Source organism: Toxoplasma gondii, chromosome VI (assembly GCF_000006565.2).
Source record: "Toxoplasma gondii ME49 chromosome VI, whole genome shotgun sequence".
In the NCBI taxonomy this organism is placed as follows: Eukaryota; Apicomplexa; class Conoidasida; order Eucoccidiorida; family Sarcocystidae; genus Toxoplasma; species Toxoplasma gondii.
Window position 1 is genome coordinate 2,172,448 of NC_031473.1, and position 22,128 is coordinate 2,194,575.

The 22,128-nt window shown below is 52.0% G+C and overlaps 3 protein-coding genes across 3 annotated transcripts; 2 read left to right on the forward strand and 1 right to left on the reverse strand.

The window, feature by feature from the left end:
• The first annotated feature begins 626 nt into the window (after positions 1-626).
• On the forward strand, positions 627-4,344 carry RPL24E (ribosomal protein RPL24e). Its single transcript, XM_002366747.1, has 4 exons — positions 627-1,156; positions 2,095-2,226; positions 2,645-2,970; positions 3,563-4,344. The coding sequence occupies exons 1-4, from the start codon at positions 1,111-1,113 to the stop codon at positions 3,647-3,649; spliced, it is 591 nt and encodes a 196-aa protein (XP_002366788.1). The 5' UTR covers positions 627-1,110; the 3' UTR covers positions 3,650-4,344.
• Positions 4,345-4,483: 139 nt separating this feature from the next.
• On the reverse strand, positions 4,484-21,983 carry TGME49_242700 (hypothetical protein). Its single transcript, XM_018780653.1, has 9 exons — positions 16,984-21,983; positions 15,176-15,953; positions 14,369-14,630; positions 9,252-13,743; positions 8,360-8,805; positions 7,960-8,066; positions 6,812-6,962; positions 5,811-6,016; positions 4,484-5,390 (listed from the first exon to the last, which is right to left on the reverse strand). The coding sequence occupies exons 1-9, from the start codon at positions 17,333-17,335 to the stop codon at positions 5,324-5,326; spliced, it is 6,861 nt and encodes a 2,286-aa protein (XP_018637491.1). The 5' UTR covers positions 17,336-21,983; the 3' UTR covers positions 4,484-5,323.
• TGME49_242710 (hypothetical protein) lies at positions 19,592-21,416 on the forward strand (the record flags this gene model as incomplete). The annotated part of the gene is made up of 3 exons (XM_018780654.1): positions 19,592-20,116; positions 20,749-20,886; positions 21,306-21,416. The coding sequence occupies 3 exons, from the start codon at positions 19,592-19,594 to the stop codon at positions 21,414-21,416; spliced, it is 774 nt and encodes a 257-aa protein (XP_018637490.1).
• Positions 21,984-22,128: the final 145 nt, after the last annotated feature.

A 22,128-nucleotide genomic window follows, 5' to 3' on the forward strand; every position in this document is an offset into this window, starting at 1 on the left:
AGTGAATCCGCAGCCTCGCAGAGATTCGCGTACTCGTTCGCGCAGCTTTGTGTCTTGTGAAAAAAAGAGACTTCGCCGCTTTGCTGTTCCGCGGCTCTCTCCGCGCTGGTTGGGAGGGTCTGCCAACTTTGCGCGTGAGAACATCCCCGCGGCGTCGTCGGCAGAGACAGTCGACGGCGCTCCAAGAAGTCGAAAGAAACAGATAAGGTTTTTCTGCACCTTTTCCGTGAATCTTGTCGACCTTGCAGACCCAGCGAAGAGAGGCCGAACACTGAGTTGTCTGTCCACCCTCCCTCCTTTTCGGCGGTCAGCCGTTCAGCGTTCGCGCGCGCCTCCCTCGCGTTCTCTTCTCGCGCTGTCTCCGCGATTCCTCGACGTTCTCGCGGTTGTTTTCCCCCGGTGATTCGAACGCGGGACTTGGCAAATCTCCTCCTTCTTCTCTTCTCCCCTTTTCCCCAACCTGCTTTTCTTCTACACATCTTGGGGGCTGCTGCCCATAAGAAACAGCCTGTGTCTAGCGCGAGTGCTCTTCACAGGTCGCGCTGAATTCGCGCTGTTCTTGCCGGCTCAACCTGCTTCGCGCCGCGCGCATCGCGCTCTCGTCGCTCTGCCAGTGTGGGCCAGCCGTTTTTGTGCATTTCTTCGCGGCGAGTTCCTCTTTCTACGCAAGGGAGGAAGCGGTGAATATCTGCGTCTCGCGTTCGACAGGCTCTCAGCGAAGGAGAAGCGCGAGAACCCACTGCAACTCGCAAGTGCTCGACCCTTGTGGGGGCATGCATTTTCTCTCTGCAGTCGTCGGCGCAAAAGAGCCTCAACCTCGTCGATTGATTCTCTTCTTTCGCAGAAATTCTTTGCGAGTTCTTCAGAGTTCTCGTTTCACTCTGGGACAGCCACTCGTTTCGCTCGAGAAAACGCGCAATTTTGCCTTGACACGCGCCTCTCCAGTCGCCTGAGTGTCGCGGGGGGTCTTTTCACGGGAAAATCGAGGGAGATCTGTCGCTATTGCGCGTTTGAAAATATCCCTTCCAAGATCCGCTTTCGGATGAAAAGCCTCTCTCCTGTCAACAGACATCCGACGAGAACACAGAGCACATCTACGTCTCAGGAAAAATGAGAATTGAAAAATGCTGGTTCTGCTCGTCTAACATTTACCCCGGTACGTCAACTCATCTTTTCTCTCTTCGTTCTTTTTCTCTTTCTGGCCCTCTCTCTGAAGGCAATGAATTCATCCCCAAAGCTTTCCTTTCTCTGCGCTCACCTCTTCTTCTCACATGTTTTCTCTGCCCGCCTCTGCCCCTGGGGAGCATCACGCCAGTGGCTGTGTGTGGCTGGAGGATTCTCAGATTGAGTGCCGGTTCTTACTGCTTTCTTTACTTAGTTTTCTTCTTGGTCTCTCTGCATTTGCTCTGGATTTGTCTGCATTCCTCGCTCTCTGGTCATGTAGCCAGGCGTATACTTGTATACACGCATTTATATATGTATATAATATATATATATATATATAAATATATCTATGTCCATGCGTTTCTCTGTATATGTGGCTCCACGTACATTCCTATACATGCATGTTAGCGTATGTCCCTGTGTGCACTGTTTTGCGCGCAGCGAGTGTGTCTGTCCATCTATAAAGCTCTCTTTCTGCGGGTGTGACAAGCCTGTTGAACGTTTGAAACAAGACTTGTTTTCTGTCGGTCTAGGTTTTCACATGCCCATGATCCCACTCTACCTGTGCTGCCTCCCATCTCTTCCACGTCTCCATGTATTCATCGCTTATTCAGATTTGACCTCTGCACAGTTTTGTATTGGCATATATATATATATATATATATATATATAAATAGATCTATGTATAAATAGATCTATATGTGGAGAGAGATAAGTATATATATATATATATATATATGGCCATCTAAGCTTGTGCGTATGCTTGGTTGACACATGCAGTTAGAGATCTTAGTCGCGTGTCTGTTTAATTCTCTATACGTTGCATTTTGTGGGTCTGCGTGTATTTCTGCATGCTCGAAGTTCGGTACGCGTCGAGACGTATACAGCTTCATCGCCTCTTTGCGAGTTTGCGTTTTTTATGTCTCGCAGGACATGGGGTAGTGTTTGTGAGAAGCGACGCGAAGATGTTCCGCTTTTGCAGGTCGAAGTGCCACAAGCATTTCAAGGCGAAGCACAATCCAAGGAAATTCAAGTGGACCAAGGCGTACCGCAAGGCTGCCGGTGAGTTGAGGAAAGCGAGAGTCTTTGAAAAGAGGGAAGGAACGAGAGACATACCGCCAAAGAGGAGAAGCACAAAGAGTGGACTTGAATAAAGAGAAAAGAACTGCGAGAGATGGACGAACCAGAGGACGGAGAGAGGATTGTGGGAGACAGAGCACTAGGGGATCAAGAAGAAGAAGAAGGTGGGGAAGAAGAGAGAAAGAATACAGAGAGACAGAGGAAGCGAAGAGGTCTTATCCCTCGATGTGCCTGTCTCGTTTCTCTCTTTCTGTCTTCCTCTCTATCTAGTTCAGGTTCATATATATATATATATATGCATATCTGTGCGTATGTAGATGTGTACGTACATCGCGCACCGTAATATTTGCAGTCGATTTCCTCTGTGTACCTTGGTCTGCATGCGTTTCTCTTTTTTTAGGCAAAGAGTTGGCGGTGGATGCGACGTTCGAATTTGAGCAGAAGCGCAACACACCGGTTCGCTACGACCGCGATTTGTACGTGAAGACCATCAAGGCGATGAAGAGAGTGGACGAAATCAAACAAGCGCGGAAAGAACGTTTTTACATGCAGCGAATGCTGGCGGCCAGCGAGAGGAACGAAGAGAAAGACTACAGCGAACTAGAGAAGAACGAGAAGCTGCTGTTGCGCGAGGGACAAATCCGCAGAGAAGAAGAGAGAAGACGAGCGAAGGTCACGCAAGCAGAGGCAGCGGCGAGTCTGCTCGACGAAGAGGACGAAGACGCGGTGAGCAGACCTACCGAGAAAGAAAGAAAATATGTTGCAGAACACAAGGGAGGGGAGAAGAAGGAGAGATGCTTTGACTTACGAAACACAGGCAGAGGAGATCAGGAGAAAACGTATCTACCTTTCTCTCCAGAGGAAGGTCCGACAGCGGTGGGGTCACACAGAGACACAGAGATGCGCGAGAGACAACGTGACGCCGAAGACGACAGACTGACCCACTTCGCATCGTCCGTTGCTTTTTCTCTCTTTTCCATCTTTTTGGATGCTTCCTCTCTTGCTTCCACTCTCGGACACACAACACAGTATGGGCCTCTAGATATATTCTAGGTCGTATCGCTTTGTTCGCAAGACGCACGGTGCGAGGCGGACGAGCGACTGTCGTAAATACTTTCCTCCTGGATTCGTCTCCGCGCACAGCAAACCGAGATGGTTAACGCCTTTTCAGCTTTTTCGTTTTCTGTGTCTTCTGTGTCTGTGAGTCCTGTGCTTTCCCGAGGCTTTGCCTCTCTGGAATGCCGCGAGTCGTCGAGGCTTCCCCCTCTTCTCTCAATTGCATGTGGCGACGTTTTTCACCTCTCCCGTCTGTTTTCAGGAAATGGAGGAACAGAAACCTGCGCTGCGCAAAGAGAAGCAGAAGGCCGTTCCCGTGCAACAGACGCTGGAAGCCGATTTCAACTGAAAAGAAGAGACGTCGAGAAGCGAAAAACGTTTCTCGTGGCGAACGAATTGGTTCTCACCACGAAGCAGTCTCTGTATCACCGAGTTTCCTCTCCTCGGTTTCTTTCCTCTCGTCTTCGACGTGCTTTCTCTCTTTGTCTCCTCGCTTCCGCGCGTCTCGTGTGTCTCTTCTCTGGCCCTTCTCTCTCTTTCTTCTCTCGTCTCTCCCTCTGTCTCTCTTCTCGCTCTCTCTTTCTCTGTCTTCTACTCTGCCGGCTTTGCTCCCTCATCGATCTCCTGTTCTTTCATCTTCGCCCAGTCTTCGTTTTCTCTCCGTCTTCCGCGAAAGTGTTTCTGCATGCTCGAGCAGCGGTCGTTGCATGCTCTTGAGGCTGGTTTTTGCGGAGGATCGGGGGACTTTTGAATACAGTCGGGAGCCGTCTCCCAGAAAGAACGCGAGAGTTTACTTCCTCGCGCCAGGATGTAGGTTCTGTATCGACTGACCGAAAACGCTTGCGCAGTCTTCTCTCGCCGTCATATCTAAGTGGACCGGTCTTCTTGTAGGCGCCTCTGAGGCTGACGGAACTATCACATATTTGGAGATCCCTCCACATCCCTCAACCGCTAACTCTGTGGGGCGGCGGCACGCCCGGGTGTCCACGCGCTGTCCGCAGCTTATCGTTTCTTCTGAAACAGTTCCCGTCGAAAGTTCTCTTGTTTCCAAAACGCGCGCCTGCTGCCCGGGCGCAGCAATCGGAGCTACGCAGGAGACAGTCCATTTCGAACCGCCAGAAAGGGGAAAGAAGAAGCAAAGAAAGAAGGAAATACAGAAGGAAGAGAGGAGAGAGTCTTTTGACCTTTCACCGCTGAGAACTGCAGGATCCGAAAAAAGAGTCAGACGCTCTGTGCAGCTGTTGATGTTTTCGTTCAACTTCCCCGAAGCGAAGGAGATGGAGAGAACGGCTTTCAGCTTCTTATGGGGGACGTGAGACACTGAACGTCGCAAAGGAAGTTGAGGACCGCGACAGAGAGAAGAGATTTCTCACACTGGCAGCAAACGAAGAAAGAACGAACAGAGAAAACACAGAACGAAAAAGCAGTGGAACGACGAAACAGCCCTTTGAAAACCTTCGCAGGCACAGACGCCCTGCGTCGACTCATGTGACCGCGAAAACAACTTTTTTCCAGGTCGTTTCTTTCCAATTGTCTTTCACTTTCTGTCGCACGCAAAAAACAACGCGTGGAGGTTTGCGGACCACAGTCGCCGGAGGAGTGAGTATACGCATCCGAAATGAACGCCCTCTCTGGATGTGCTCGCGTCCTCAGCGTCTCGGCCTCTCTGTGTTTGGAAGGCCTGTTGCCCTTCTGCGTTCGAACATGACTCTAAACATCTCGAAAAGGAATACTCGAAGGCAGGACACACAAATACAAAAACGTCTACTCTCACAGATCGCACGCAGATCAACAAATATATATATGTATATATATATATATATAAGAACAGGTAGTCTTGAGGGTTCGAGGATGTGTAGATATCATCAGCATGTATACATATATATATATATATATATATATATATATATATATGGATTTAGGATACGTTTGTAGTTGTTTGATGGAGTATACGATTGACTCCATCGATCTACAGGCCGAGGAGTCTATGAGGAAAGGACAGGAATTGAGGACTTTGTGCAAGCTACCAAGAGGCGTCGTCTTCAAAGAGACCTGAGTTGCAGGTCTGGAGAATGACTTCTCGTCTCATCCTGATCAAGAAAAACAACAGACGATTTGCAGTGTTTTTACTTTGTGCTTAACGCTCGTCCTTGCCTGTCTGTTCCTTTTCCTCTTTAGTATCCTCTGCCGTTCACAGCTCAGATCGGATGCTCCTCCCTACTAACTTCTCTTTCTCTCAAGAGTTTGCTGCTCTGCTCTTTTCCTCTCTCTTTTGCTCTCTTCTCCTCTCCGTTTTGTTCTGTTTTCTTAATCACATCCTTCTTGTTCTCTCTCGTACACCTTTGCTCCTCGCACTCCTTCCCTTGGCTTTGTTTCTTCTTTTCTTCTCCCCTCTGACACCCTCCTCTGCTTGCTCCTCCTTCTTCCGTGTTCCTTCCGCGCTTCATCTCTCTCACTCGTTTCTCTCTTGTTCTCTCCTGTCTGTCTTCTTCTCTTCGCTTTTCTCTTACCGCGCACAGCAGCTCTTCGCGGATTTCCTCCCTTGGTGCGCGCGGTCTGACGAAGAGGGTGTCACGGACTGACTCCAGTGGGGCCAAGAAGACGCGCAGGCGCTCTCCGAGGCGAGAGTCGTCGGCGAAGCAGCAGACACAGCATGCGCGTTTTCCGCCTCATGTTCGTAGAGATAAGCACAGCCGGAGTACGTGGCGACGAGCACCTGCGAAAGATCGACAAGGGAGCCACAGAAAAGAAAAGACCCTGGACGGAAAACGAACGCACTGTCTCTAACTCTCCTGAAGCAGCGAACGGAGAGAAAACAGACAGAGCAGACATTGAAGTTCTCAGGACAAGAAAGGAAGCGGAGAGGGTGCGAACGGTTCGCCTCTATGATAAGAAACGCAAAAAAAAGAAGGGAGGTGCTTCAGCGACAGAGGACGGAAATGGGGAGAGGAGAAAGAGAGTCTCTGCGTCTACGAAAGAGGCAAGGAGAGAAGCTGAGTGGAGCCCGTTGCGTAAAAGACAACGCAAGACACAAGTGACTTGCACAACCGAGTTGTTTTTTCTCTGAAGAATGAGACGGCCAATAGACAAGGAAGAAGCACCCCTTTCGTGGAAATAAAAAGCCGGAAACGGCGCAGTCTCTCGCTGTCTACAGAGGACGGCATGCGTCCACAAGAGCGATCCCACTGTTCCCCTTCACTGCAGAAACGGAGACCGACAAGAAGAGGCCGGAACCTGTTTTCTTGATCCTGCAAACTGAAGCCGTCAGACGACCCGTCTGCAGCAAGGAGATCCCCTCAGAGCAGCGAAGAAACCAGGCAATCCCCTTCTGAAGCTGAGTTCAACTATATAGAAAAGAAAGGCGAGCCCTATAACAGTCTGAGCACTTGAAGAAAAACAGTCCCAACGTTCAATTACTCTTCTCTATAATCATGGGGGAAATAGATGGAATTTTTCACTGTACACTTTTATATTTTAGACTTTTTCACACGCGCACATGCTTCTTTCCTACCTGGATCCGCCTCTCTAGCGCCCCGGAGGAGACACCTCCGAAAACAGAGGGGACACCATCGGAGACAGAGGAGACTCTGGCCGAAGGGCGAGGAGACAGTTCAGGAGATGTGGGTTCGGCGCCGAGGAGCATAGGCACACACTGCCGCGAGCTGAGTGCGACATGCATGCAGACAAGTGCTTTCGCGCCTCACTCTTCATGTACAAACCGGAGAAACATACATTTATCCTAGACCGAGATCTTCCCTCGACGCAAACGTTGCCACTGGCGGACACTGCAGAATCAAGCTGCTTTTACACATCATCACAGAGACTCATCTACCTGTATCGATTACACAAAAGTATATACGTAGACATAGAGACACTATGAAAGAATAAAAACCATACACCCCCTGTCCACGAGAACCTGGCGCTTAATACCAATACTGTAAATATATGTATATATGTAGATATGCGTACATACACAGATATATTGATGTGAATCCTTTCGCATAATGCGGGGTATGTATGCTATGTCTTCATATATACACAGATGTATATATCTACCAATATCTATATCTATATATATATATATTCAGAGAGAGACAGTATCTGCAGACGTGTATCTGTACATACAGAGTAGAATCAATATTCTTTAGCGAAGTTTCAAGAGCACAAAGGTCGACCTAAAAGTTGCCGCCTGCACATATCAGACGGCAATTAATACTAGAGATCGAACGTCTCTGGCTGGCTCGTAAAATCTCTCCAAGTCCTCTCCAAGTCTTTGTCGATGCATGAGTATCACAAATTCACTTCTTGTTCTCTCTTCGTACATATACTCACTGACATATACATATACATATATATATGCATATATATACATATATACATATATCCATTTATCTATCTAGTTGTTTGCATACCTACATGCCTACCTCTGCACATAATCAGCTAGCCACAAATCTCTCTACCCACAGATCCCACTCGCTCTACATGTAACAAATACCTATATATATATATATATATATGTACATGGCTTCTACATATATGTTTATATATATATATATATATATTCGTATTCGTATTTTGGACAGAGCGCGTGAAACATGTAAATACTGGCAAGAAAGTGTCGAAGGAAAGTAAGTGGCTGGCGACCTGGGGTGTACGTACAGCCGATTCTTGAAGTGGGGTAACTGGAGATAGCAGCAGCAGCTCTGCGCCTCTACGAGGGCCTCACTGCCGGGCAAGAAGAAGGATAGAAGCGACGAGACAGCAGACTGCAAAGAAAAGAAGACAAAAGGAGTTCTATTTCTGAATATCTTCTTGTATTTGTCTCCCCTGCTTTTCGTCTTTCTCTCCTCGCCTCAATCCCGTTCCTCCTTTCTCGCAACCTCCGCCCACTTTTGCTCTTTTTCTCCATTCCTTTTATCTATGCATGTGCATACATGCAGAAACAGACATACAGATGCATCTATATACTTCACCCAAAGCATGTACAGATCCATATATATACATATATATATATATACCTACATAAATACAGACATTCTTTTCTCTTCCGTATGCCTACGGTGGCGTAGCTCCCGAGAGAAGCCGACAGAGACCCTGCGTCTCGTCGGTCTCCCTCCTTCCTTGCGTTTTCTTTATCGCGTCTGTTTGAATCCTCCGAAAAAGACAAAAACGATGGAGAAGTCGAAGTGGAAGACGCCGCAAACGAAGGAGACGAAAAAGGAGGGACTGCACTGTGGTGTCTTTCCTCGGTGACGTTCGTCTCTTTTGCAGAAACCTGGTTCGCAGCAGCACCCATGGAAGGGCGGCAGGGAACGCCGTCTGGCGAGGAGACCGGGAAAGGCGTCTCCCTGGAACTTGCAGAAAATCGGCAGTTGTCCTCTGTCGCGGTGCGTGGCAGGAAAGAAGCGGAAGCGTGACCCTGCGGTGTATGGACAGCTGAAGGGCGAGGGAGAGAAGACGCAGACGCCGAGGAAAGCTGAAAAACGTAAACCCAGCCGTCGCCACCTAAAGGAGCGGAGAAACAGAAAATCGGCGAGACGGAAAGAAGACATGTAGAGTCCTGCTAAGAAGCGTCGCAATCAATGCGTTACATCTCGATCAGAATGAAAAACGCACAGAAGAAATTCTTCGAGAGTCAAACCGCGGGTCCCCGAGACCTAATACACTCTCCGACTTCCTCCTAGATGTTAAAGGGAAAAAGGAGGACCACTGAACCTCTCTCTCTCCTTCTCTCTCTCTTTCTTCATTCTCAGTCTTTTCTCTCCTTCTCCTCTCTCTTTCTTCTCTCTCCCGATGCACGCTCTGTTCCTTTTCGTCCCTGGTTCTTGTTCTCTGGCCAGCTGGTCCTCTGGATCGTTCACGCGTATTTTCCACTTCTTCCTTTTGTCCTTCGTCTTTCTCCCATCTCTCCCGTTTCCTCATCCGCTCTCTGTTGCTTCTCTTCTCCTCACTCGTAGCTGTGAGCAGGGAGCCTTCAGCGTCGAAGGCGATGTATGGAATCCGCGGCCCTCGTTCTCTTTCGTAAGCGACGGCACCTGCATGGCAAGCTTCCTGACTCATCAAGATGGCAACTTGTCTCTGGCACTTCCTGCATTTCCTTTCCCGCCTTCTCTCTCTTTCGTTTCTCTCTCCTCTCCCTCTCTCTGCCGTCTCTGTTGTCTCCGCTGTTTCAGATCGTTGGCGACGGGCGTCCTTGAAGGGCATGCTTGAGGAAGGGTCGCCGGCTTCGTCCGTGACGTTTTCCGGCCGCTGTTTGGCCTCCGCGTTCTCTGCGCCTTCTATCGCTTCTTCTCGCAGATTCCCCCCTGTGTCGCCTCTCCAAGAGCTTCTCTCTCGCTTCTCCGGAAGCTCCCGCCGCCGGTAGACGCCTCCGTACGCGGGCGGCTCGACGACCGCTGGAGCAGATCGGAGCGGCGCTTCGGGGGGAGGATGAGCTGCCAAGACGCCCCACCACTTACTTGCTTCGCTTTTCCCCTTCTCTCTGGTTGTCTCTTTCTTCCCTGACTTCTTTTCTCTCCCTAGTACCATCCATTCCTCGTCTCGGTCACCTCTCCGGAAGTCTTCGACGCGAGAGAGGCTGCACTCGAGCGCCGTTCGACTCTCCTGCGCGTCGACGTCTTTCTGCTCCGTCGTCTTGGATGCTTCTCGTCTCGCTCGCGTCGTCGCCTGCTGTTCGCGGCTCCAGAGAAAAACGCCTGTTCCATCCGAGACAGAGCCTGCATCTCTGTCCTCTGCAGAACTGGCAACGTGTGAGGTCAAAGACTCGTTTTCCTTCCTCAGCTCTTTCCTCTCTGCTTCTCTCCCTCCGACGTTTCGCTCTCGCGGCGATTTCTCAGTCTCCGCCTTGAGCCGGAACAGTCTCACGCAACCTGCAAACACGGTGCCCAGTTCGTGTGAGTTCTCTCCTGCTGCGCCACCACAGTGGCGTCTCCCTTCTTCCTTCCTTTCTTCCTTCCTTTCTTCCTTCCTGCTGCCTGCTTCTGCATCGCCTGTCTGAGGGACCGGCGATGCCTTGTACACATCTGGCGGAGGCACCTTCTCTGACGGAGACGCAGAAACACGATAGGAGGGAGACGAGGAAGAAGACGAAGCGGCGGCAGAAGAGGAAAGACGCTCAAACGTTTGATGTTCTGAACCCTTGAGAGAGAGCGGCACCGCTGAAGCAACCAACACAGAGGTGGAAGAGATCAGAACGCCCTCTTCTGTTTCTTCTGCGTCTGCCAAGACCTGAGAGCACTCGAACTCTTCAGTCTCTCCAGCGAGAGAACAGGCAGAGGACCCTGAAAAGTCCGACGCACTCTCGTCGCACAGAACATATGCCGATGCGAAGGATGTGCCTGTCCCCGCAGTCGGGGAAGCCTCCACAGAGTGTGTGGCGTCTGTCTTTGTCTGCTCTTCTGTCTCTGTCTCTTCTGTCTTTTCTTTCGTTGTCCTGTCGCTTTCTTCCTCGTTCTTCGTTGACTGCTTTCTTTCGCTTGTTTGCCCCGTTCCCTTCACACTCTCAACTCGAAGGCGGGACTCCAACTTTGAAGAGGAAGCAGAAGCCGGCAGAGAAGAGGAGGCAGACTGGATTCCAGTTGCGCTCTGTCGTCGCCGTCGCCTCTTCTCCTTTTTGGTCTCTTTCTGCGGCGAGAAAAGAAGTGTGTAGTGACCATCTGCCTGTGAGGAACGTCGAGAAACGGAAGGGACGGCTGTTCCGCGGAGAGCTTCTGCCATTTGTAATTTGTCCTTTGCAGTTTTTCCTTCTTCTGCTTCGTCGTCTCGCTCTGCGTCCGCAGCTCTCATCTCGTCAGTTTCTCCTACGCAATTCCACTCCGCATTTGGACAGGGTTCTTCTCTCTTTCCTTCTCTCTCGTGAGTGCTCTCTTCCGTCTCATTTTCCTTCTTGCTCCTCTCCTTCTGTGTCGGTTCTTCTCGCTCTCTGGCGTCCTCGTCTCTCCGTTTCTCGGCACCGGCTCCGGAGAGATCGCCTTCCTGTGCTTCAAGTGTGGAGACCCGTCTTTCGGATTCCTCTCTCCGTTTCTTTCTCTTCTTGTTTGCCTTTTCTTTCTTCTCCTTTCGACGATTGTCGTTCTTGTCGCCTTTCTTCCCGCGCGTCCTTGAACTGCCCTCTGCACCGGAGAACAGCCTTTCCTTCTCCGGGTCTCCTGCCTGCGAAAAGCACCTTCCACCTTCACACTTCCACCGTTCTCTCTTCCCTTCCTCCTCTGCCTCATGCGGCTCTTCTTCCTCGTCTCTCGCTTCTTCTCCAGTGCGTTGCACTTCTCCCTTGTCCTTCGAGTCTTCTCCTCGCCGGTCGTCTCGGTCTCCGCGGAACCCAGGAGAGGACCTGCAGACCATCGGCACTCTTTTCTCTGTCCGTTCTTCCTCGCTGTTTGCCGCCTGAGCTTTGGACGCTCTCAGCCGCCGCAGACCCTTGGCGTCTTCGCCACTGGCTCCTCCGTCTGCACGCGCTCTGGCCTCGGTTGTCGCCTCCGGCGTCTCGTCCCTCTCGCCGCTGCAAGAGTCTCGACCTGCGGAGATACCTGAGCGTCGGTCTCTCTCCGCTTCCTGCGGTAGCGGGAGAAAGGGATGAGTCGACAGAAGAGAACAAACGAGAAGCCTTTCCCCCTGGGAAGCAGACACGCGCGCTCGACCGGAATCCTGCAGACTGTCTCTGTCGGTTGCGGCGCATTCTTGACGCCTTCTGCTTCCCGACAAAGCCCAGGACGCCGAGCGCGACGCAGGCAAACTTCCTCTTCTGCGCGAAGCAGCTGACGAGGGCGAGGAAGGTAGAGAGACAGAAGCGACTGAAGAAAAGGAAAAGACCGAGGAGACAAAAGAGACACGCTTGTCCGACCCCCGGTCGGTCTCCAGAGGCACACACTCTGCAACGTAGCGCGAAGGCGAAGGCGAAGGCGAAAAAGCTGCTTTGTGAGGCAAGAGAGGAGACGACGGAGACTCGTGCTGGGAATAACGACACCGATTCGACGTAGAGGAGGAGACAGATCCCCAGAGAGAAGTCGCCGCCTCGGCCGCGGGGCAGGAGACGTCTGGGTGCGCTCTCGCCACTGTCTCCTCTGCCTCCGGATCCGGCGCCGGAGAAAGCAGTGAACTGAAGAGCGACGCGCGAGCAGAAGAGGAGCGAGAGGGAGAAGAAGAGGAGAGAGGGGGAGAAGAAGAGGAGAGAGGGGGAGAAGAAGAGGAGAGAGGGGGAGAAGAAGAGGAGAGAGGGGGAGAAGAAGAGAGAGAGGGAGACGAGGAAGGAGAAGACACCTTTTCTTGGGAGCGAGACGAAGACGTGATTGCCGCTGCTGCCTCGTGGAGAGATGAAGGTTGACTAGTCGTGGCAGCATGCGATTCCAGAGGCTTGACGGTGTCCTGGCGACGAAGCATGCCGCATAGAGACGATGAATCTTTGCCGTCTCTCGAGACTGTTTCTTTTGCTTCCTCGTTGAACGCTTCGCCTGTTTCCCGCAGGCTGTCTGCAAAAGCCATATTCTCCTTTTTCTTCTGCACACTTGCATCGTCACTCGCCTCCTTCGTTTCCAGCCTCCCGTCATCTGCGACCCGGAGGCCCCCAGCTTCGTTTTCTGTCTGGGCCTTCTGGTGTTCCTCTTCCGGTGTCTCGCAGGCCGCTCGACGGTCGTCTTTCAAGAGACGCACGGTCGCGGCAGAGGTCAGAGGCCTTTCTGCTTCCCCACTCCCCTCCTCCTCCCTCGTCGCTGTCTGCTGGCTCCCGGCCTCTCCCGCTTTTGCTGTCGGAGTCGCAGGGCGAAGCGCCTCTCTCCGGGTCTGTCTCCGGCTCTTCCTCCTCTGCTTCGCAGACGCAACAGACACAGACGACGAATGAGGAGATGGCGGAGAAGAGGAGGAAGACGCAGAGCAAGCAGAAGATGGAGGAGAGCAAGAAGAGGAAGATGAGGACGAAGCAGAGGCAGACGACCGGAAGGAAGGAGGCGGCGCACCGGATAAGGGTGCATCTTGAAACAGAGGGTCGTTGCGATCACTGAGCGCCGGTTCCGCTGAAGCGACAGACGGATCTCTCGGTGACAAGAGACCTGTACTGAGAGGTGTCGCCTCGCTCGAGGCTGCCGAGGGACCTTCAGGAGAAGGCGGAGACTCCAACGGCCTTTCCTCGAGCTGAGGCAGACTCACGCGTCGGTCCTTAGGACGCGCAGAAGCGTCGCGTGCATCTGAAGTCCGCGCAGAGGACGACAGCGAAGGCGAACGAGAAGCCGAGGCAGAAGGAGACGACGAGGGTGAAGAAGGTGAAGAAGAAACAGACAGAGTGGAAAGAGTGTATTCGAATCGACCGCGTCCCGCTGGTCGCCGTCTGCGCGACGACGCGCCAACGCCTTTTTTCAGAGGAAGTGACAGAGGGCCTTGTGGCGAGGGTCGACTCAAACGCAGAGTCGCGACCGCTGTCAAGTCCGGAACGGAGAACACACGCGCGAGTGTCCCCTGAGCAGAAACCAAATTGGAGGAGAACAAAGAAAATGACGCAAAGCACTAGGGCAGAAACAAGAAACCGAAGGTCTGACAAATCTCGGCGCCTGAGCTAGAGACTGGCGACAGGATAAACAGAGACAGAACCACAGATAGATACAGATAGACGTAGAGAGATGCGGACATGGATATACATATAGCGGGATACAAGTAGACAGATGTAGATAGATATGGACAGATGTAGATAGACATACGTAGATGTCGATGGAATTTCGGAAACTTGGACAAAAGCGCGTTCGGAGGTAAAACACCTAAGTCACCCGTCAGGAACAGAAATGAGATCGTCTTCCAGTGTACGTACACCCGGAGTTGCTGCTGGCATGGAGGCAGTGAATGCTGGCACGGAGTATTCGAGTGTACGTCCACAGGACTACGAAAAACAATTTTCGTGAGCGGCTTTTCGAGAATGCCCCCCAAAGCCGTTCTCTGTCACTGACACCACACATAACATCTATGCATGTGTAAATAAAAGTATATATATATATATATATGTGACGATCTTTGTTTGTGAAGGACAACGGGGGTTTCAGGTATCAAGGGCACTAGGTGCAATGACTTCAAGCTGAGAGTGTTGACTGACTCTGGACGAGAGGGTGGCGAGTCGCGACCCCGAGTGGTGGAAGTTCATCGCAGTGAGGCGGTGTCTGTGGGCGGTTCGCCAGCCCAGGCAGCGAAGGGAGGAGAGGTCAAAAAGGAAGACGACTCCCGGAGGCGAGACAGAGAAAGACGAAAAAGTGGAAGAGAGAATAGAAGACTGAGGCGCAGAAGCAGCCACCGACGGCAGCCGCGTCGTCGCGTCGCAGCGGACGGGCGAAGGCGAGGAGGCAGTCCCCGAGTTCGAGCTGAGAGAAGGAGATGAAAGCATAGACGGATCTCCACGCATACACCGGACTCTCGCGGAAGTCGGAGGGGATCTTTCTTCGGAGTATGCGTGCGTACGCGGATACGGCAGATGCTCAAACAGCCACGGCCAGAACAGCTCTCAGTGATACCACCTTCGACCGCTGTATTTAACAGAAACAGTGTAGATTTCCCTACACCTGAATCGGCACACGCACCTGAAGAGACCCATTTGCATCGATGTCATGAGAGACAAAGAAAGATGTATACCTGGACTGGCAGAAGAGACGACACAGAAAGACGGACGGATCGCCGTGGCTTGGCACAGCGATCTGTCGAGACGCCCTTGGCTGCAAATACACGTCTGTGGCACACTCACGGGATGGACCGTGAGGCCGCGGTTTCACAGCGAAGCACCCAGGTGTCTGTACACCGGAGTAGGGGGCATGCAAACGCGGAGACCTGGAAGCTCAGGAAACGTCAGATTTCCCCACCGGAAACTTCATCCCTTTGCAAACCTCGTGTTGAAAGACCTTTGTTGTCTTACCGTCTCTTGGATCCGGGGACAGCTAGAAAGCTGTGTTGCGGAGTCCAGCAGACAGCGCAGACAGCGTCTCCTTCGCGTCCACCTTTGCCTCTGCCTGCGGCTTCTGTGGCAGCTTCTACAGCTTTCTTCTTCCTCGCGTTTTCTTCGGCCTCTTCCCGGCCGCACGCCCCCAGCGTACTTCCCCCCATCTGTCTCCTGTCCCTGAAATGTCTCCTATCTGCTGCGCGCCGCCGCGGGCACCCTACGACAACGGCGGGGTTCAGGACCGAACCGCACAGCGCGCCCTCGTCTTCTTCTTCGTCTTCGTCTTCTTCTTGTTCCTCTCGGGAGAGCTTACCGTAGTAGCCCTCAGTCGTCTCTGCGGAGGCAATGGCCTGTGCCACTGTCTCTGCGAGGGCTTTGGTGGCGAGCGCTGCGGGTCTGAAGAAGTTGACGGCTGTCTCTGCTGGGAATCTGCGCTGCAGATGTGGGGGCAGCACGGGTTCGAGAATCACCAGCTGTTCACGACGAAGGACGTGGAGACGCGCGAGGTTGTGCAGCGCAAAAAAGTGGATTTCTCTGTGCAGAAAGGCCACCAAACGCTCAGGGGTCAGCCGCAGCGCCGCCACGGCGTCGGGCAGCACGAGCGAGGCCTTGATGGCTTCCAAGCCGAGACTGCTCTCTCCCGGCATCTGAGCGCATGCACTGCATGGCGACGAAGTGGAAACTGAAGGTGGGGTGACGCGGCAGTTGAAAAGAGTGAGGAGGCGGCGGCTGGAGGTTGGAGACAGTCCACTTCCTGAACAGGGACATGGGCAGACACGGTCAGATACGGGTGGGAGTTCTGAAACATCGGAGCATGCGAGCACGTACCTGTCGGCTCACTACTTGTTGTTGCGCAAGATTCAGTTGAGAGGAAAACGACTTTCGAACTATGAAAGATCCGTCCGAAGAGGTTACCGCATCTTTGGCACAAAACAGGCGGAATGAAGAAAATAACGGTCACAGCTAGAACATCGAGTGATAACGATCGCTTTCTCAGCCGATAGAGTCTCTGTACAGACCGTCCGCGATCGAGAACTGTGCAAGATGGTTCACCGTGAACGGGCGAGGCGGCAAGTGCTTGAATGCGGCGAAATGCACATGAATTAATCTGGGAGATTTTCCCTGATACGAACTGACTCGAGGGTTCAGGGTTTCGCGTGTCGGGCCACCCAGGCGAAAAGAGTCGGGAATGTGGAACAGACGATTGAAACATGCGGTGGATAGATGGAACCGGGACCCAAGGGAAGAAAAAGACAGGAGAGTGGAGAAACGGTGAGGAAACGTGTGAAAAACGTCGGAGAAATCCGTCGAGAACTTCGACATCGGCGATTCGACGCGCTGACTACGCATTTGCACGTCCGCGCTACCGTGCTTATATACCGAAAGGACTGATACTATCGCCACAAACAACTCTGAGACGGAGGAACGGACGAGGGAAACAAAGCGGAGAAAACGCCTACTGAATACTGGAGTGAGGATAAACGAGTAGCTCCTGAGAAAACTGGATATAGAGGTTGAGGGAGATCCGGTTCTCCCTGGCCAGCCGCTTGCGAGCAGCGCATCTGAAAGACTACATACTCAACTTTGAAGAAGTCGGAACCCGAAACAGGCCCTCACGAGGAACTGCCTGCGCGGTTAGTTTCTTAGTCGCCCGCGTGCGAATGAAAACGCGCAACGATGAGTTTTGAAGATCAGCGCAGTTTCGTTCACTGGCGGAGACAAAAGGAACGAGGAATATTAAGCAGCTGTTGGTAGTCCGCCAGCTTTAGACTGAGAAGGCTTACCGACGACGGCAACGAGACTGGTGCGAAGAAGCATCTCCACTAGCGTGACTGGGCCGCAGGCGCAGGTGTACATACACCTGAGGGGCTGGACGGTCCACACCAGGAACCCCTCCGTTGTTCCGACCAGAAGGCAACTTCCATCAGCATTTGTGCCGACGTAGGTGACTGCGGCCTGGAAGGGTGGCAGAAGAGGCGAATTCTCCTCCGATTCTGACGACTCGTCGCTGGTTTGGTGCCTGCTCTTCGGCAGGAAGGGTGGTCCGTCTCTGCGAGCTTCACAGGGTGGGGGTATCATGGTTGGGGCACTCGAGAAATGCTCCGACCCTGACTCTCTTGTCGGTCGAACTCTCATTGTTGTCACAGGACGAGACGCGACGCTGACGAAGAGGGCCCGGTTTCCTGGCGCATTTTCACCGTGGAGCTGCGAGGAGTACACAGAGCAGATGCAGAGACGGAAGGGAGTGGCCAAGAACGCGAACTGTGTGTAACGAAGGCGGCATGCTTGGAGCGAGAGCTCGGGGAAAGACTTCCCAATCGCTGCTTCTAGAAGCGCGCGGGGTAGCGCGTGTCGGCGGGGCCAGCCAAAGACCAAGCGGGCGACGGTCTAAAGGAATAGCGCACTGGTCACCGGAGTGTCTCTAAGTGACTCAGAATGACAAGCATTTCCCAGAAAAAAACGAGACGAAAAACTCAAGGGCTCCCACGTCGGTGTGCTCTTCAGCGGCGGCCAGCCGGTGTCTGCCGACACTTTCACCAGCAGAGAGTAGTCCACAGCGACGCAGCCGGGCCGAGAATCCCTTCGCGTCGAGTTTCGACAAAGCCTAAGGTAAACGAAAGGTGACTGGGACAAGATTCTTCTCTCGAGTCTCCACATCGCCCAAAAAACGGTGAGCTGGCTGGTCAGCCAACTTCACCGCCAGGTGACTCTAGGGTCGTCTAGCTCCGCATGCAGGATGTGGACGCGGATTTGAGAGACCTGGCCACGCCACGGTTTTCCAACCGGTCTCAGAATCCCGATTGCTGTGGAAATGGTGCTTCACCCACTCCGGAGAATTGACTTGGTTAAGTGGAAGCGGGAAAAACAGTTCAAAACCGTCGAGGCTCGCGCGAAAGCAGAGTGGCGCGCGCACCGCTATCAAGACTACTCACCGCTGCTCGTGTCGCGGGAGCCAGACGGGTACACCCAGCTACCGCCAAACTGAGGTTGTGAAAAAGTCAAGAAGCGCCCGTCCAACTGGCTGGACAAATGCCACACCCTCCTTCAGAAAGGCAAACGACAATCCATGAAGAGTACGAAGAATTCTGCCGCGGGTGTCTCGCTCTTGGCATGGCCGCGGTGGCCGTCGAGGTCACGTGCATGCGCTGCTGCGAACAGCCACACACGGAGTCGGTCGCGAGTGACAGTGGGGTTTCGTGTATTTTTGCGGTGTTCATTTGTTCCCGTATTTCTTTGGAGACTTTGCCTAATGCCTTCTTCAGTGTGTCTGCAAAGGTGATAATTTTAACTCTAGGGTGGAATCAGTCGGGGCGGCGTAAAGGTATCTCATGCGGTCTTGTGGACAAGTATCCGTCCGGCACACGCAAATCGTTTCAAGGTATCTGCCGCTCCGCAGAAAAGCCAGACAGGCATGTCTGAGTTAAGGCCTGACACTCTAGGACCCGCCTGCGAGTCAGATTGCCGCTGTACTTGAGCTGCATCAAATCTATCACCTGTTAAACTTGGCCCAAGGCTAATGAACGGTTTCTCAGTTGAGTGCGGAAACGTTTCTCAATAACGGCAGAAATAATGCGGAGAGACCACCTGAATCAGAAGCACTGGCGCTTTGCCACACGAAAAATTTATGGCAGGAGTAGCGGTTGTCGAATTCTTTCCTGGGCCTCGACCTGAAGGTCTTTTACGGCGTGGCTGCGTCGCACTTCCTGTATAAGGCGACGCATCCGGACTGCGGCGCCATGGTTTTTCTGAGGTGCAAGTGTCAGTCATCTGACGACAAACAAGTGTAGTGGCTACGCAAACGCGGAAGGCTGGAATGAGCGCGTACCGCAGGAGTGGACGTCTCCATTTGTTCGTTTTTCGAGGTTTTTACTCCAGCGGGCGCACGCCGAGGTGCATCTCGTGTCGCCAGTAAACTGGGCTCCAAGACAACCTCTCAAGAGAAAATGGCGCGGTGAAGAGCCCTTACCAGTCTGAATGACTCTTGTTTCCAAAGTCTTTATTGAACAGCATGTGAAGAGTCGGATCAACTTGCACTCGCGTCTATAATTACCGACTAGGATTTTCCTACCGTCGGACCGTCATAAATAAACAACCGCCGTTTACGTGTTACGGCATCGGCAGGCCTCGTATACTAAACCTATAGAATGGTTTGAGCGGGATCTGGTGTTGATGTATACCGTCAACGAGCGAAGGATCGTATGCGTGTCAACGGTGTGAAGCTAAGTTTCGAGATAAAGGGTATATATATATATATATATATGACTTTGGAAGACACTGCACAGGCAACTGACGAAAGCTGGAGATAAATCGAAACTTGTGAACACCAGTGGTGGCTTGCCTGTCAGGGAACCGTCGTTGACCGCAAGGTGACGCAGACGGATACACTTAGAAATGGCTTCTTCTTCTGAGCTCATAGTGAGTCGCGTACAGCCGTGCTCGAAGCTCGGTTTTTCGATGCCGATCCCTTCTATGGCAGGCTGGTATGTGCAGGTCACGGATGACTCTGGTAATCTTCTCTACGCGCTCTCAACTCCTTCATTTCCCAAACCCGCTCTGACAGCAAAGGGCCTAATTCACGCGCTCCTATCCACGTGCTGTTCGCACCTGGGATGCCGGCCAACATTGCTGCACGCGTGTCCCGATAACGGTGAAAGTCACGACAGGTCAACTCGACCAGAGGCTATGTTTGGATCGTGCAGAGTGATTTTATCCGCAGAAGAAATGAGCGAACCTCGCGAGGCAACGTATAGTGAGCTCGATAGACGCAAGATGCGTGTGGACTCGGTTGAAAGATACGAAACAACTGAAAGACGAGAGAGAACCAACTGTTTGACAACAGGACTCACCAGGAACCGCAGCAGTGATGGAATGCTCGCTGAAACAGGGCGGAGAGTTTACGTATTTTTTCTGTGTCAAGTGAGTTCAGCAGGGTTGTCAGTGACCAAGGCGAGAACGCTTTGTGTTCTGGGTAGAGGTGGCACGATTCAATAAGGCGAGGCACAGGAAGGGAAAGCCTGTTTTCCATATATAGTTAGCGGGTGAACGGCTCCTGCTTGACTCGTGCATCTTTGAACATCACGTCGAACTCGGAAAGGGTCACATTCCACAAATTCCCACTCAAACAGAATTCTTCTATAAGCAACGGCTTCGAGCGATTCGCGGCAATACGGCGGGTGATCTTGAGTTGCGAGCTCATGTCCGACTCATTAGGCACATCGATGCACGTAGGATCGCTGAAAGACGCATGTACCAAGGAGGTTGATAGAACTACGAATAGTCCTGACACCAAAAGGAGCAGCATGTCCTCCAACTAACCAATAAGTAATAGCTTAGGATTTAGAACGATCAAGCTATTGCTTAATGGAGGGTCGGCCTCCAAGATTCAGCCTACACGTCAAAGCCTGCTTCGAGACTGAGTTCGAACCAAAGTATCATCTTGCGTCTACCATCAATCAAATACAAACAACGGTGGCTTTGTGACTCTAGACGAATCACCTTAGCCCTGTTTATGAGACCAGAGTGCCGCTTTGAGTTTGTCCATTCTGCAGGTTCCGCACGATGAATCCGTGGATAATATAGATGCTGTGAAAGCCTTGGTAAACCGGTCTTTGTCGGTGATCGAATCTGAAGTACGCATCCTGCTACAGGGTGTCGGTATCAATTTCCAAGGACACAAGGCGTTTCAGGTGAGGCAAACGCGCAGGCCACAGCCAAAAGCCTAACACTGTTTTGCTCAGTGTGACAGCACCGTGTGGTGTCGTCACAGAACTGAAAATTGGCTTCTTGTGAAGGTTCCTCTCCACAAAAGGAACCAGGCCAACCTCGTCGCACGTTTTTCACTCCTCGTGAGAGATTTGGTGCTCCAGCAACCACAAGAAGGACCCTTTATTGCCGCATTTTACAGCGGAGGACGCTGCTACTCATTCTTAATGATCCGATACACACTACGTTCAAAGTCGCGAGACAGAATATTCTGAAATTCAGAAAAACCGACGTTCCAGCAGTTGTTGACGCGTTAATGACAAGTTCGAAACCGTGTCAGTAAAGAGGACGCACAGGAGATAGGTGGATTTACTTAAGACTTTCTGCTTCTGTTTTGTGCCAGGATCGGCTGAGGCTCTTGCGAACGGCGCTCAAGCCGCTTACTCAACGCTTGGCTTTCCTCCTTGGTTCGCTCAAACCCTCGGGCTTGGACTGTAATTCTCATCAGACGTAAAACACAGGCTTCACCACAAGGACGCCGGCAAAAAAAGCGTTCATCCAGTTACTAAACAGGTGCCAGGCCAACAAGAATCCGGTCCGTCCCCCTGTGCGTGGCGCTGGCATTAGTCATACAACCCTCGTGGGACACACTGGAATCCAGCAGTCGCGTACAGCCTTGTTGAAGACTCCCGACAGACATAATTCCAACTGCTCCAGTCTGCGAAGAATATCCGCAAATGATGAAAAATACATTTGATATGGCAAAAATACATGCACATTATATATATGTATATACAGGAATTTTAGAAGCTGATGGGGATGTCAGTTGTTGACGGTGATTCCAGATGTTGACGGAAAATCCAAATGTTGATGAAGATTCAAACGTTCGTTTTCGCTGCCATTTTAAGCTGAAGCAAAGAGATGCCGAGTTACGTGACGAGCAGATCTTTCATAACGGGTCCAAGTTGTGCGTAAGCTTTCCCTGCAAGATGGTGACTCGTGGATTGTGCCCAGTGCCGCGTTTTCGTGCAGTGCATGCAAGTGGTACCCCGGGTCGGAGAGCTGCAGCTTTCATACTGGGTTAAAACATTCTGGAAGTGAACCTGCTGACCTGAGAGAATGTATTTCTGGAGGCTGTTGCATTCAGTAAACTGTAGGGTACAGTTGTAAGTAAAAAGTATGTTACAGACTTTTCCGAACTTTCCGACCCCATGACCGCGGACAAA